The sequence below is a fragment of the Mobula birostris genome, chromosome 10, assembly GCF_030028105.1.
Source record: "Mobula birostris isolate sMobBir1 chromosome 10, sMobBir1.hap1, whole genome shotgun sequence".
NCBI lineage: Eukaryota > Metazoa > Chordata > Chondrichthyes > Myliobatiformes > Myliobatidae > Mobula > Mobula birostris.
The window spans coordinates 130,912,436-130,925,437 of record NC_092379.1 but is presented as its reverse complement, the minus strand read 5'-3'; the positions used below and the strand labels follow the sequence as shown (position 1 = coordinate 130,925,437).

Here is a 13,002-nt window from a genome sequence, read left to right as displayed (position 1 = left end):
CTCCGTTAACGGTAGGGGTCCATGGCATAAAAAAGGTTGGAACCCCTACAATAAAACATCGGAGCAGAATTAGGCCATTCACCCCATCAAATCTGCCCTGCTGTTCCATCACAGCTGATCAACCTGTTAAGTAAAGTAATCTAGGAATATTCATAACAAGCTTCCAAAAGCAATAATGTAATGGCTAGAAAATCTATTTAGGGAGGTTGATCCAGTGGAAGGAATTCCATAAGAGAATGGCCAGACTTAAATAGTAATTTAACAATATGCTGTCTTTAATTAGAATTCAGTTGGAACTACTTTCACAGAATCAATCCTTGGAGTTTTGTCACCAAGATCATTATCAGCAGTACAATGTTACATACAGAATGAATGGATAAAAGATTTTACAGGAAAAAAAACACAATACCCCTTTCTTTTTACGCTTATGGAAGAAAACAGGAGATATTGCAAATCATAGCAAAACATTTGCAATATACCTATGAGTCCGTCAGAGATAGTTTAGCTGAAATGTAATGGTCAAAATCAGATAAATTTCAAGGTACTTTTATCTTACATTATTTGTGGTACAACAATTTTTTTTAAAATTCCCAAATATTATGTTTTTACACTTTATTAAAAAATGTTACCAACCAGCAACTAGGCCTTCAAGTATTAAGCAGAATTCCACCTGGACTTTGCAGGCCTGAATCATGATTAGCCTTTGCTGATAACAACACAATTTAAGTATTTATCTGCATATAATCACAGTGAATGAAATCTATTTTGGGAAAATATTTTGAATTTGAATTTTAACCTCCCAAATGAATCAGAGTTTGAAAATAAATTGCAATATTCCAAGACAGATTTCCTCTTTGGATTGTGGTATACAATCTATATAATTATTAACATTATTATATATCCTCGTTATACCACAGCAACTGGATTGAATTCAGTGCTACTTTCAATTGCTGGGTGATTTGGGGGGGGGGGGGGTGTCAATATTCAGTGTAAAACCTATTTGCACACTTGATCTGATGTTCTTTGGCAGATTTAAAAAGAAGAACCTTCAGCATGACCGGCAACAGTCTACCACCATCCAGGACATGTGGTATGTACAGAAGGTGCGAGAAAAAGGCAGCAATATCATGAAGGATCCTACTCACCCATCAGAGACATTTATCCAGTGCTGAATACACAGAGCCCTTAGCATCGTCAATGATCCCTCTTATCCACCCAACAAATGCTTTGACTGCCTACCATCAGGCAGGAGGTACCATAGCATTAGGACAAGAACTGTAATGATAGGAAACAGCTTCTTCCCCCAGGCTGTGCGACTACAGAACTCCCTGTCACCACCCAGGTCTCATCACATACAAAGCACCAGTAGCATTACATTGCTTACTTTTTAAACTTGCGTCTTAACTGCACCTTATTATTTATATGTATTGTGTTGTGCACCTAGGTCTGGAGGAACGTTGTTTCATTTGGTGGCATACACATGTAGGGTGACAATATGCTAAACTTGAACTAACTGCAGGAAAAACATCGGTGAGGTTGAAGGCGTACCAGAAAATTTACAGGATGTTTGGGAACTTGGGAGCATAAGTTATAGAGAAAGGTTGAAAAGGTTAGTGCTTTATTCCCTAGAGCACAGAACAATGATAGAGGTATACAGAATCATGAAGGGTAAAGATAGATGGGGAGGAACTGCTTTTCCCAGAGAGTGGTGAATCTGTGGAATTCTCTGCTCAATGAAGCAGTGAAGGCTACCTTAGTAAATATATTTAAGACAAGGTTGGATAGATTTTTGCATAGTAGGGGAATTAAGGGTTATGGGGAAAAGGCAGGTAGGTGGAGATGAGTCCATGGTCAGATCAGCCATGATCTTATTGAATGGCGGAGCAGGCTCGACGGGCCAGATGGCCGACTCCTGCTCCTATTTCTTATGTTCTTAAAGGTGAAGGTGAAATGTTTAAGGAAGACATGAGGCAGAACTTCTTCACTCAGTGGATGATGCAAATATGGAACAAGCAGCCAGCAGAAGTGGCAGATGCAGGTTTGATTTCAATAATTAAGAGAAGTTTGGATAAATACATGGATGGGAGGGGTATGGAGGTCTATGATTCAGCTGCAGGTTGGTGGGATCAGGCAGAATTGTTCGGCATGGACTAGATGGGCTGAAGGGCCTGTCTTCATGCTGCAGTTCCCTATGACAAACTAGATTGTCAAGATAAATTAACAAGATATATTTTACTTATTTATTTAGAGATACAGCACAGTAACAGGCCCCTCTGGCCCAAGGTGCCAACACCCCTCAACTACACCCATGTGACCAACTAACCTACTAAATGGTACGTCTTTAGCATATGGGAGGAGCCCAGAACACCCGGAGGAAACCCACGCAAACAAAGGGAGAACAGACAAGCTTCTTACGGGCAGCGGCGGGAATTGAACCTGCGTCACTGGTGCTGTAATGCGTTAGGCTAACCGCTATGCTGTCATGCCACCCCATTATATTAACTGAGTGGAAAAATTCACCTGCAAAGTAAAACACAAGACTGGGAAAGAGTGTTGCCAGGAGTCAGAATTAAAGATAGGTCACTGACTCCTCAGAGATTACGTGGGAGACAAGAACATAATTGTAATTTCTGTTCTCAGTTCTGTTACAGCTTACAGCATCTTTGACTTGGCTGCAGAAGGAATGGAACCAAGTGTTTGTAGCTCTTCCCATGTCCTCGCACTGCATGAGACAATGAACTACCTTGTCACTAATGTAATTCGCACAAACACAGCAGCAATCCGTGCACAGCTCGATCCCTCAATCTGCAGTGAGACGGTGAGGCAAGTCTCGTTTCCTCCAGTCACACAGATGTGGCAGCAGAAGGCAGTTTACCATTTACTTTGTGGAAACATACACTCAGTGGCCACCTTATTAGGTACAGCTGCTCATTAATGCAAGTATCTAATCAGCCAATCATGTGGAAGCAACTCAGAGCATAAAAACATGCAGACATGGTCAAGAGGTTCAGCTGTTGTTCAGACCAAACATCGGAATGGGGAGGAAGTGTGACCTAAGTGACTTTGACCATGGAATGATTGTTGGTGCCAGACAGGGTGATTTGAGTATCTCAGCAACTGATCGCCTGAGACTTTCATGCATAACAGTCTCTAGAGTTTGCAGAGAATGGTGCGAAAAGCAAAGGGAAACATCCAGTAAGCAGCTGTTCTGAGCCTTGTTAATGTGAGAGGTCAGAGGAGAATGGCCAGACTGGTTCAAGGTGACAATAACTCAAATAATCACACGTTACAACAGCGGTGTGCAGAAGAGCATCTCTGAACCTTGACAGATGGGCTACAGCAGCAGAAGACCACAAACATACACTCAATGGCCACTTTCATTCGATACAGGAGGTATCTAGTGAAGTGGCCACTGAGAGTACATAAAGTATTTCCTTTTTCTTCAGTTGCAAAATATCTAGGAAGGACTTTTCACTCTTGTGTGTTGACTCTAAATTATAGATTAGGTCATTTAAATCAGGTCAGCAAGAAAGGAGCATTGTTAATCCACCGGACAGCTGACACTTTAGAATTTACTCAGTTAATATTCATACCTAAAGGTACATTTAATTTTCAAATCAAATATATTTGGCTTAGAAAGACACCATAGTATTTAACTGCATTTTCTTACAAGATCAGATGGAAATGTTTACAAAGTATTTAGGTAAAGGAAGCTGATTGTGTTGTTAAACAAAGGAGGATATAAGTGCTGACTGATGTTTGTTGTGCTCAGACACCAAATTACTTTGATTTGCACTCACCCCCCTTTGGCCACTTGCAGTGATCAAATTTCCCCACATCAGCTTCATACTTTTTCACCCTTTGCTCGTGTACATTAACATCGAAAAGCCGGTGGTCATTAGCAAAATGTGTGTGAAAGTATGTCCGGGTTCCATTGACTCCCAAATCAAGCCCACAGTCTGTCTCACAAGACGCGCGATCTCCGGGCAAAGCAGGGTGATTAGCAAAACTTCTCACAGAACTGCAGTCTTTATCTAAACATTCACTTTTCACATGTTTCCAATGAGTTTTCAAATCCCTGTTAGAATCCAGAGGATTGTGTGTATCTTTATTGTTCCTGGCTTCAGAAATAACCCCGGTCTTTGAGTCTGTTCTCGGCTTTTTATGTTTCACTTCCTCGCTGAAGACCTTACAGAGTTGATTAGTCAAGACCAGCTCTTTTCCAGGAATCTCTCCTGAATTCTTCCCTTTCTGTAGGTCTTTCCTCTGGTGCCCAAAGCAAAGCTTATTGGAATTGTTAGGTTCTTTGATGAACTTGCTTTTACTTTCTTTCCAAGAGTATTTGAGGTCACTCTCGTGCCTAAATGGAAAGTCACTGTTTTCTTCATACGCTTCATTAGGCTCTTGGTTTGAGGAATCGTGATGAAAACCTGACTTGCAATTTAACCAATCAATGCCAGCACCACACTCACAAACATTTTCTTCATGTAACCCTTCCATTTTTCTTTTTGCCCTACTCTGTTCAGTCGTGTTTTCTTTCTTAGTACAGCATGGTTCAGCTTGGAACTGGAAGTTCATTAGGCTGTTGTACTGGTTACTTATATCCTTGCATTGATCATTCTCCTTTCGTCTTTGTTGAACCAGGTTATTCTGAGAGTTTGTAATTGAAACTTTCCAGTTGTTATTGGGGTTTCTCCATGGTTCCTTGGAACCTCTCCTTGAGTTCTCTACTTCTATTCTTGGACGTTCGGGATGGCTGATAGACCTCCCCCCTTTGCAACCCAAGACAATGCTATCTTTTAAAAGAACTCGGTAGGCACTAGCAAAATCTTCCTCAAAATCTATTTGATTCCTGGAATCCTTCCAGTGTACCTGGAACTGCATCGTGCATTCCTTCTGCTGAGGGCTGGTGCTACCACTGAAGGCTCTCTGTTGCACCCCAGCCTCATTCACTGAGATTGTCCATCTGTAGTTCCAGTCACAATCATTATCTGGCCACCTGTTTTGCCTTTTGCTGCTGGTCTCAATACAAAGAGGACTCGACGTATTCCTCAGATGTACGCGAAAGCTTTCTCCATTCTCGGAGACCGTCCTACACCAGTCTGAGCGGTCCCCGGCCTTGCTGGCACCAGGGCAGATATTTGCGAGGTTGGGATCCAATGGGCTAACGTGTTGGTGGTAATTCTGCAAGCAGCTGAGAAAACCCCCATGCTCGTAAAGGCGACGGTGGATCTGGTGGTCAACAGTAGTAACCTTTCGAGAATATCCTTTGCACAAGCAGTTTCCGTGGCCAGGTGCGTGTGAGCCTTGCAGGTGTGCGCTGCGGTCTTGTGTCACAGTAATTTGCAGTGATGCGGATTCATATGGCATTGATATTTCTTCCCTGGCTGTGTTCCGACTGGAAAAACTGTGCTCTTCCAGCAGCGGGAAGCTGGCTGGAAAGTTGGGGCCTTGAGAAGACAAAGGCTCTTTTTTTCTGCTCAGTGATATCCGCACCCTTCCATCAAAATCTTCCACAGGCGCCTTAACCTCCCTCTGTGCTTCTGACTTCACCCTTTGAGAGCCCATATTCCCTGTTGTATCTCCATCAGATGTCTTCTGTTCACTGTCTCCTGTATGCTCACACCCCTCGCTCTTCAGGTCATGTCTCACAGTGTCTCGCTCAGGTAGCTGGCTCCTCTGGATCATCATTTCCTTTTGCAAACAAACAGAAACAGTAAGATCATGGTGAGTTGTCCACCCACTGTGTCAACATCCCTTAAGGCTTTCCTAGACCCATTGTACTGACGCAATTACAAAGGCACGATAGCAGCTATATTTCATTAGGAGTTTGTCGGGACTTAGTATGTCACCAAAGACTCTTGCAGATTCCTACAGGTGTACTGGAGCCATTGCTCAGGATCAGAAAAAGCTGCAGGAAGTTGCGAACTCAGTCACCTTCATCATGGGCGATGGCCTCCCCAGTACCATGGCCATTTTCAAGAGGGGATGCCTGAAAAAGGCGGCATCTGACATTAAGGACCCCCACTGCCCAGGACATGCCCTCTTCTCATTGCTGCCATCGAGGACGTACAGGAGCCTGAAGACACACACTCAGCATTTCAGGAACAGCTTCTTCCCCTCCACCATCAGATTTCTGAACAGGCAATGAACCCATGAATACATCAGTTTTTTTTTCTTTTTTGCTCTTTTTGCACTGCTTACAGTATTTAATTAATTTTTAAATGTATATATTTCTTATGGTAATTTATAGTTTGTTTATAATGTATTGCAATGTACTGCTGCCATAAAACAACATATTTCATAACATATCCCAGTGATATTAAACCTGATTCTGTCAAATTCCCAACCTCAGAACGTCGGCAACCCTGGCAAAGCCAACTAAAGGGCTCCTGGTTTTCCTTGAGGAGTGGCCCCCAAACCCACTACAGAGTCAGGTTTAATATCACCAGCATACGTCATGAAGTTTGTTAACTTAGCGGCAGCTGTACAATGCAACACATGATAAATACAGAAAAAAAGATAAATAAGTGATTTACAGTTAGTATTTATGTGCATATTACATAGTTAAATTAGAAATAGTAGTGCAAAAAAACAGAAATACTGAAAAAGTGAGGTAGTGTTCAATGTCCATTTAGGAATCAGATGGCAGAGGAGAAGAAGCTGTTCCTGAATCGCTGAGTGTGTGCCTTCAGGCTCCTGTCTACGTGATGAAAGTATTTCCAGCAATAGAAATGTTTTTGACTGTGACTAGAAAGGAAGCCCATCAAATGGTACTGTGCAAAAGCCTTGGGACAGTACGGTATTTGTCAACAAGGTGCAAAGAGTGAGTTTGTAGATCTGGCAGGAGCAAAGGGTGTTGGGAATGTGGAAGGTGGAGCACAGAGGGAGAGGGAGAGGGAGAGGTGTGGGACAGGTGGAGAAGGCGGGGTGGGGGGTGGCATGGGTGCAGACACACCCATCCCTGAGACACCAGGCCAGGTCATTTGATTCCAAACAATTGGTTACAGAATTCTCTCTGGTGCTTCCTGCTCCGTCCCCCTTTTCCCAACCATGATTCCCCTCTCCCTGTCCCCTTCCCACTCTCAGTCCACAATCGAGACCCATATCAGAATCAGGTTTATCATCACTCAGATATGTCATGAAATTTGTATTTTTTTTGGCAGCATTCCAGTACAATACATAAAATTACTACAGTACTGTGCAAGAGTCTTAGGCACTCTAGCTACTGTACATACTGTATGTGTGCCCAAGACTTTTGCACAGTCCTGTATCTATTTATGAAGAGCCTCCAGCACCATTACTGTTGGTGCATTCCAGGAACCCACAGATCTCAGTGTAAAAACTTGCCCCACACATCCCCTTTGAATTTTGGGGTGGCACAGTAGTGTAGTGGGTTAGCGCAGTCACTTTACAGCGGCGGTGATTACTGATCGCCGTTCGATTCCCACTGCTGTCTATAAGGAGATAGTACTTCTCCCCGTCACGGTGTGGGTTTGAGGGTCAGCACAACATTGTGGGCCGAAGGGCCTGTACTGTGCTGTACTATTCTATGTTTCTACCAGTGCTCTGATTTACACTCACATTCCAAACATGTACGGAGAGGGTCAGTGAGTTTTGGACCTGCTATGTTGCTGCCCAAGATGTGTGCACAGGACTGTGTGTCAAAATCAGAATGGTTTGTAGACACAAGAGGCTGAAGATGCTGGAACCTAGACCAACGCACAAAATGCTGGAGGAACTCATTGGGTCAGGCAGCATCAATGAAGGGAAATGGTTGTGTTGAGACAAAACCCTTCATCAGGACTGACAGGTAGAGGGAAGTGGCCACTATGAAATGTGGAGGGAAGGGGTGGGGCCGGAACTGGCAGAGGGGAGGCAGATACGGGGGAGGGGAGACCATAAGACACAGAAGCAGAATTAGACCATTCAGCCCATCAAGTGTTCCGCCATTCCATCATGGCTGATCCTGGACCCCACTCAACCCCATACACCTGCCTTCTCGCCATATCCTTTGATGCCCTGACCAAACGACCAAATTCCGCCTTTAATAAACCTACAGACTTGGCGTTCAAAGCAGACTGTGGCAGACCATACCACAGATTTACTACTCTCTAGCTAAAAAAAATTATTCCTTACCTCCGTTTTATAAGGTGGCCCCCCCCCCCAGTTTTGAAGCTGTGCCTTCTAGTTCTGGATACCTCCACCATAGGAAACATCATCACCACATCCACCCTATCTAGTCCTTTCAACATCCGGTAGGTTTCAATGAGATCCCCAAGCATTTTTCTAAATTCCACTGAGTACAGGCCCAAAGCTGCCAAACACCACTCATATGTTAACCCTTTCATTCCCGGAATCATCCTGGTGAACCTCCTCTGGACTCTCTCCAATGACAACACAGAGAGGGGAAATAGTGCCAGAAACTGAGAGGTGATAGGTAGAAGCAACAAAGGGCTGAAGATGGTGGAATCTGATAGGACAGGAAGGTGGAGCGTGGAACCAAGTAAGGTTCATACCTTAAAGCAGGTTCCCATGTCAGTCAGGCTAATGCTTATTGATTACAGTTCCACCTTCAATACTATTACCAAGGAAACTCATCTGCAAACTCCAGACCCTGGCAGTTGATGCCTCCCTCTGCAACAAGATCCTTAATTTGTTTTTTTTTTAAATTTAGCGATACCGCGCGGTCCTTCGAGCCACGCTGCCCCTGCAACCACACACCGCCAATTTACCCCTAACCTAATCACAGCACAATTCACAATGACCGATTAACCTAGCCAGTGCATTACCCTGTGGGGGGAAACCGGAGCACCCGGAGAGAGCCCATGCGTTTCGCAGGGAGGACGTACAGAGACTCCTTACAGAACGGCGTCGGAATTGAACTCCGGAATGTTCCCAGCTGTAACAGCATTCCGCTAGCCGCTACACCACCGTGGCGCCCGTGACTTCCTAACTATCAGACTGCAATCAGTAAAAGTATGCATCAATAACTCCAGCATGATTATTCTAAACACTGGTGCTCCACAAAGTTGCTTCCTCAGCCCCCTACTCTACTCCCTGTACACTCAAAATTGCACGGCCAGATTCTGCTCGAATTCCACGTTCAAGTTTGCAGATGATACCACCGCAGTGGGCTGTATCTCAAAGAACGATGGGTCAGAGAAGAGGATGAGGACAGAGAGCTTAGTGACTTGGTGTCATGGCAACAACCTCTCCCTCAATGTCAACAAAAGGGCTGGCCATTGACCTCTGAAAGGTGGGCGGTACACATTCTCCTGTCTACATCAACAGTGTTGAGGCTCCCCAGTGTCACTATCACCAATGGCCTGTCCTGGTCCAACCACAGTAGCGTAGTGACACTATTACAGCTTGGAGTGTCAGAGGTCGTAGTTCAATCCCAGCATCCTCTGTAAGGAATCTGTCCGTCCTCCCCGTGGAATGTGTGGGTTTTCCCTGGGTGCTCCGGTTTCCTCTCACAGTCCACAGACGTACCGGGTAGGTTAACTGGTCATTGTAAATTGACCTGTGATTAAATCAGGGTTGCTGGGGACAGCACTGCTCAAAGGGCCTGAAGGGTCTATTCCACACTGTAGAGCTAAATAAATAAACAAGCAAACAGGTACATAAATAATTAAAAGGTAAATAGATAATGAATGAATCCAAGAAAGCTCACCAATGCCTCAACTTCCTCAGGAGGCCAAGGAAATTTGAGGTGTCCCTGTCAACGCCTACCCACTTTCACTGAGGCACCACAGGAAGTATTCCGTCTGAATACATCACAGCTTGGCTTGGCAACTACTCTACACACGAACACAAGAATCTACAGAGAGTTGTGGACACAGCTCAGCACATCACAGGAGCCAGTCTCTCCTCTGCAGACTCGGTCCACACCTCTCGCTGCCTCAGTGAGGCTGCCAGCATCAACAAGGACCCCATCCATCCCGGACATTCTCTGTTCTCCCCACAGCAGGGGATACAAAAGCCCGAAAGCAGATATTGAATTGAATTGACATTATTTGTTACATCCTTCACATACATGAGTTAAAATATTTACATTACGTCTCCATCTAAATGTGCAATCATAGTAGCTAGTAATAATTTATAATAAATAGAACAGTCAATGTAATATAGAGTACGCTCAAATCAGCATGAGTTAGTCAGTCTGATGGCCTGGTGGAAGAAGCTGTCCCGGAGCCTGTTGGTCCTGGCTTTTATGTTGTGGTACCGTTTCCCAGATGGTAACAGCTGGAACAGTTTGTGGTTGGGATGGCTTGGATCCCCAATGATCCTACAGGCCCTTTTCACACACCCGTGAAAAGGGGGGGGGGGAAACCAGAGAATGGGCAAGGGGTATAGTCAGAGGGAGAAAAAGGAGAGACACATTCTTTTTCTCTCTCTCTCCTTTTTCTCCCTCTGACTATACCCCTTGCCCATCCTCTGGGTTTTCTCCCTCCCCCACTTTTCTTTCTCCCTGGGCCTCCTGTCCCATGATCCTCTCATATCCCTTTTGCCAATCACCTGTCCAGCTCTTGGCTCCATCCCTCCCCCTCCTGTCGTCTTCTATCATTTTGGATCTCCCCCTCCCCCTCCCACTTTCAAATCTCTTACTAGCTCTTCCTTCAGTTAGTCCTGACGAAGGGTCTCGGCCCAAAACGTCGACTGTGCCTCCTCCTAGAGATGCTGCCTGGCCTGCTGCGTTCACCAGCAACTTTGATGTGTGTTGCTTGGACTTCCAGCATCTGCAGAATTCCTCATGTTTACAGCCACACGCATGCCCAAAACTTACTAACCCTAACCCTGACTTCACTGGAGAAATGTCACGCAGCCACGGGGGGAATGTAAAACTCCTTACAAACCGCGGCAGAATGGAACCCAAGTGACTGGTGCTATAACAATGCCACTACAGGTAGACAGGAAAAAAAGTTGAACCAGACACACAGGAAATCTCAATTCTGATAAATACTGTCATCAGATAGTGTCACACACAAAATGCTGGAGGAACTCAGCAGGCCAGGTCTATGGAAAAACAGTACAGTCGACGTTTCTGGTCGAGACCCTTCGGTCGGACTCTTGCTTGTTATCAGATAGAGTGTGTTGGATTAGGGTCCAGATTGTTGTTTTTATTGTTTTTACCTTGTAGTTTTAGCTTTCTTTATGCTTGCTATGTTTCTAGTCACCCGTTTTTAAATTTTTAGTAATTTGTACTGTATGTGGTTCTATACATCTGCAATTTCTTTGTCTGTAAAGCTGAAGTTTTGTATGCTAAACAGGTTCCTTATCTAAGTCTGTCCAGATTCATTTGCAGAATAAAAGAAAAGCACATGGTCACATTATTAACACCGGAGATTCTGCAGATGCTGGAAATCCATACTAACATACTCAAAATGCTGGAGGAACTCAGCAGATCAGGCAGCATCTATGGAGAGGAATAAGCTTTCAATGTTTTTGGCCGTGCCCTTTCTTTAGGAAAGGTTCCTTGGTTACACTCAGCTCTAATTACTGTTCCTTCTCCGCCTTGAATGCTTGCACAGGCTGATCCTGTCTGATCTGTATTATGATCAATATCTAATTAAATGTGTGTAAACAGTAGATTCGGGCTTAATTTTTAACATCCAGAAAACCTTCTGGAGAACAACATCTCCAGATCAACACACACAAAATACTGAAGGAACTCGGGAGGTCGGGCAACATCTATGGAAATGAATAAACAGTCGACATCTTGACATCTCCAGAGTTTAAGATACCGCTCAATGATCATAACTGTGCCGTTAACAATGACGTGGACAAATAAAATTAATTACTCTGCCTTTGGGATCATTCGTTGAATGTCACACAAGGTCATATCTAACAATATCCAATAGCTTTTTAAACACAGTGAGTGTTTCTGCCTTAAATACTTGCTCAGTGAGTCAATTCCAGATAATCATTTCTTTTTGGATCGACAAATTTCTACAAAACACCTCCAACTGTTCTACAAAATATGTTCAAAGTAAAGTTTATTATCAAAATACATATATGTCACCTTATACAATCCTGAGATGCACTTTCCTGCGGGCATACTCACCAAATGTATAGAATAGTAACTATAACAGGATCAATGAAAGATCAACCAAAGTGCAGAAGACAACAACCCGTGCAAATGTAAATATAAATAAATAGCAATAAATAATGAGATAACAAGATAAAAGGTCCTTAAAGTGAGATTGTTGGTTGTGGGAACATCTCAATGGATGGGAATGTGAGTGTAGTTATTCTTCCTTTTGTTCAAGAGCCTGTTGTTTGTGGTTAGTAGCTGTTCTTGAACCTGGTGGTGTGAGTCCTGAGGCTCTTGTAGCTTCTGATGGCAGCAGTGTGGAAAGAGCATGGCCTGGGTGGTGGGGATCTCAGATGATGGATGTCGCTTTCCTACAACAGCATTTCATGTAGATGTGCTCAGTGGTCAGGAGGGCTTTACCTGTGATGTTCTGGGCCGAATCCACTACTTTTGTAGGATCTTCCATTCAAAGGTATTGGTGTTTCCATACCAGTCAGTTAACAGACTCTCCACTACACATCTATAGAAGTTTGTCAAAGTTTAAATGTCGTGCCAAATTTTCACAAACTCCTAGGAGGTAGAGATGCAGCTGGGCTTTCTTTGCAATTGCACTTATGTGCTGGGTCCAGGAAAGATCCTCTGAAATAGTATCACTGAGGAATTTAAAGTTGCCAACCCTCTCCACCTCTGAAACTCCAATGAGGACTGGCTCACTGACCTCTAGTTCTTATTCTTCTCAGCCTTGTTTTACGGCCGTTGGCACCCAGCATAATGGTGCATTACCGCCACCTTCTGCTCGGGAGTGTGCAATAGACGTACATTCTAAATCCCTTCACCCAATCACACACACACACATAACCTAACCTACACTTTATTCTCCCATCTTTGGCCATCCTAGTACCCTATTCCTGCTTATCCATCATATCCTATAAAAAAAACCCTGTACCCCTTAAGAAAGCTAAAAC

The 13,002-nt window shown here is 44.0% G+C and overlaps 1 protein-coding gene across 2 annotated transcripts in view; it reads right to left on the bottom strand.

Annotated features, from left to right (window-relative positions):
* Nucleotides 1-254: 254 nt before the first annotated feature.
* The window catches only part of LOC140204342 (A-kinase anchor protein 17B-like), a 67,022-nt gene continuing 54,274 nt past the window's right edge, over nucleotides 255-13,002 (bottom strand). For both annotated transcript variants that reach the window (XM_072270991.1, XM_072270992.1), the window contains one exon: nucleotides 255-5,694. In XM_072270991.1, the coding sequence (XP_072127092.1) occupies nucleotides 3,781-5,694 (1,914 nt within the window). In that variant the 3' untranslated portion in view covers nucleotides 255-3,780. The remainder of the gene's footprint in view (nucleotides 5,695-13,002) is intronic.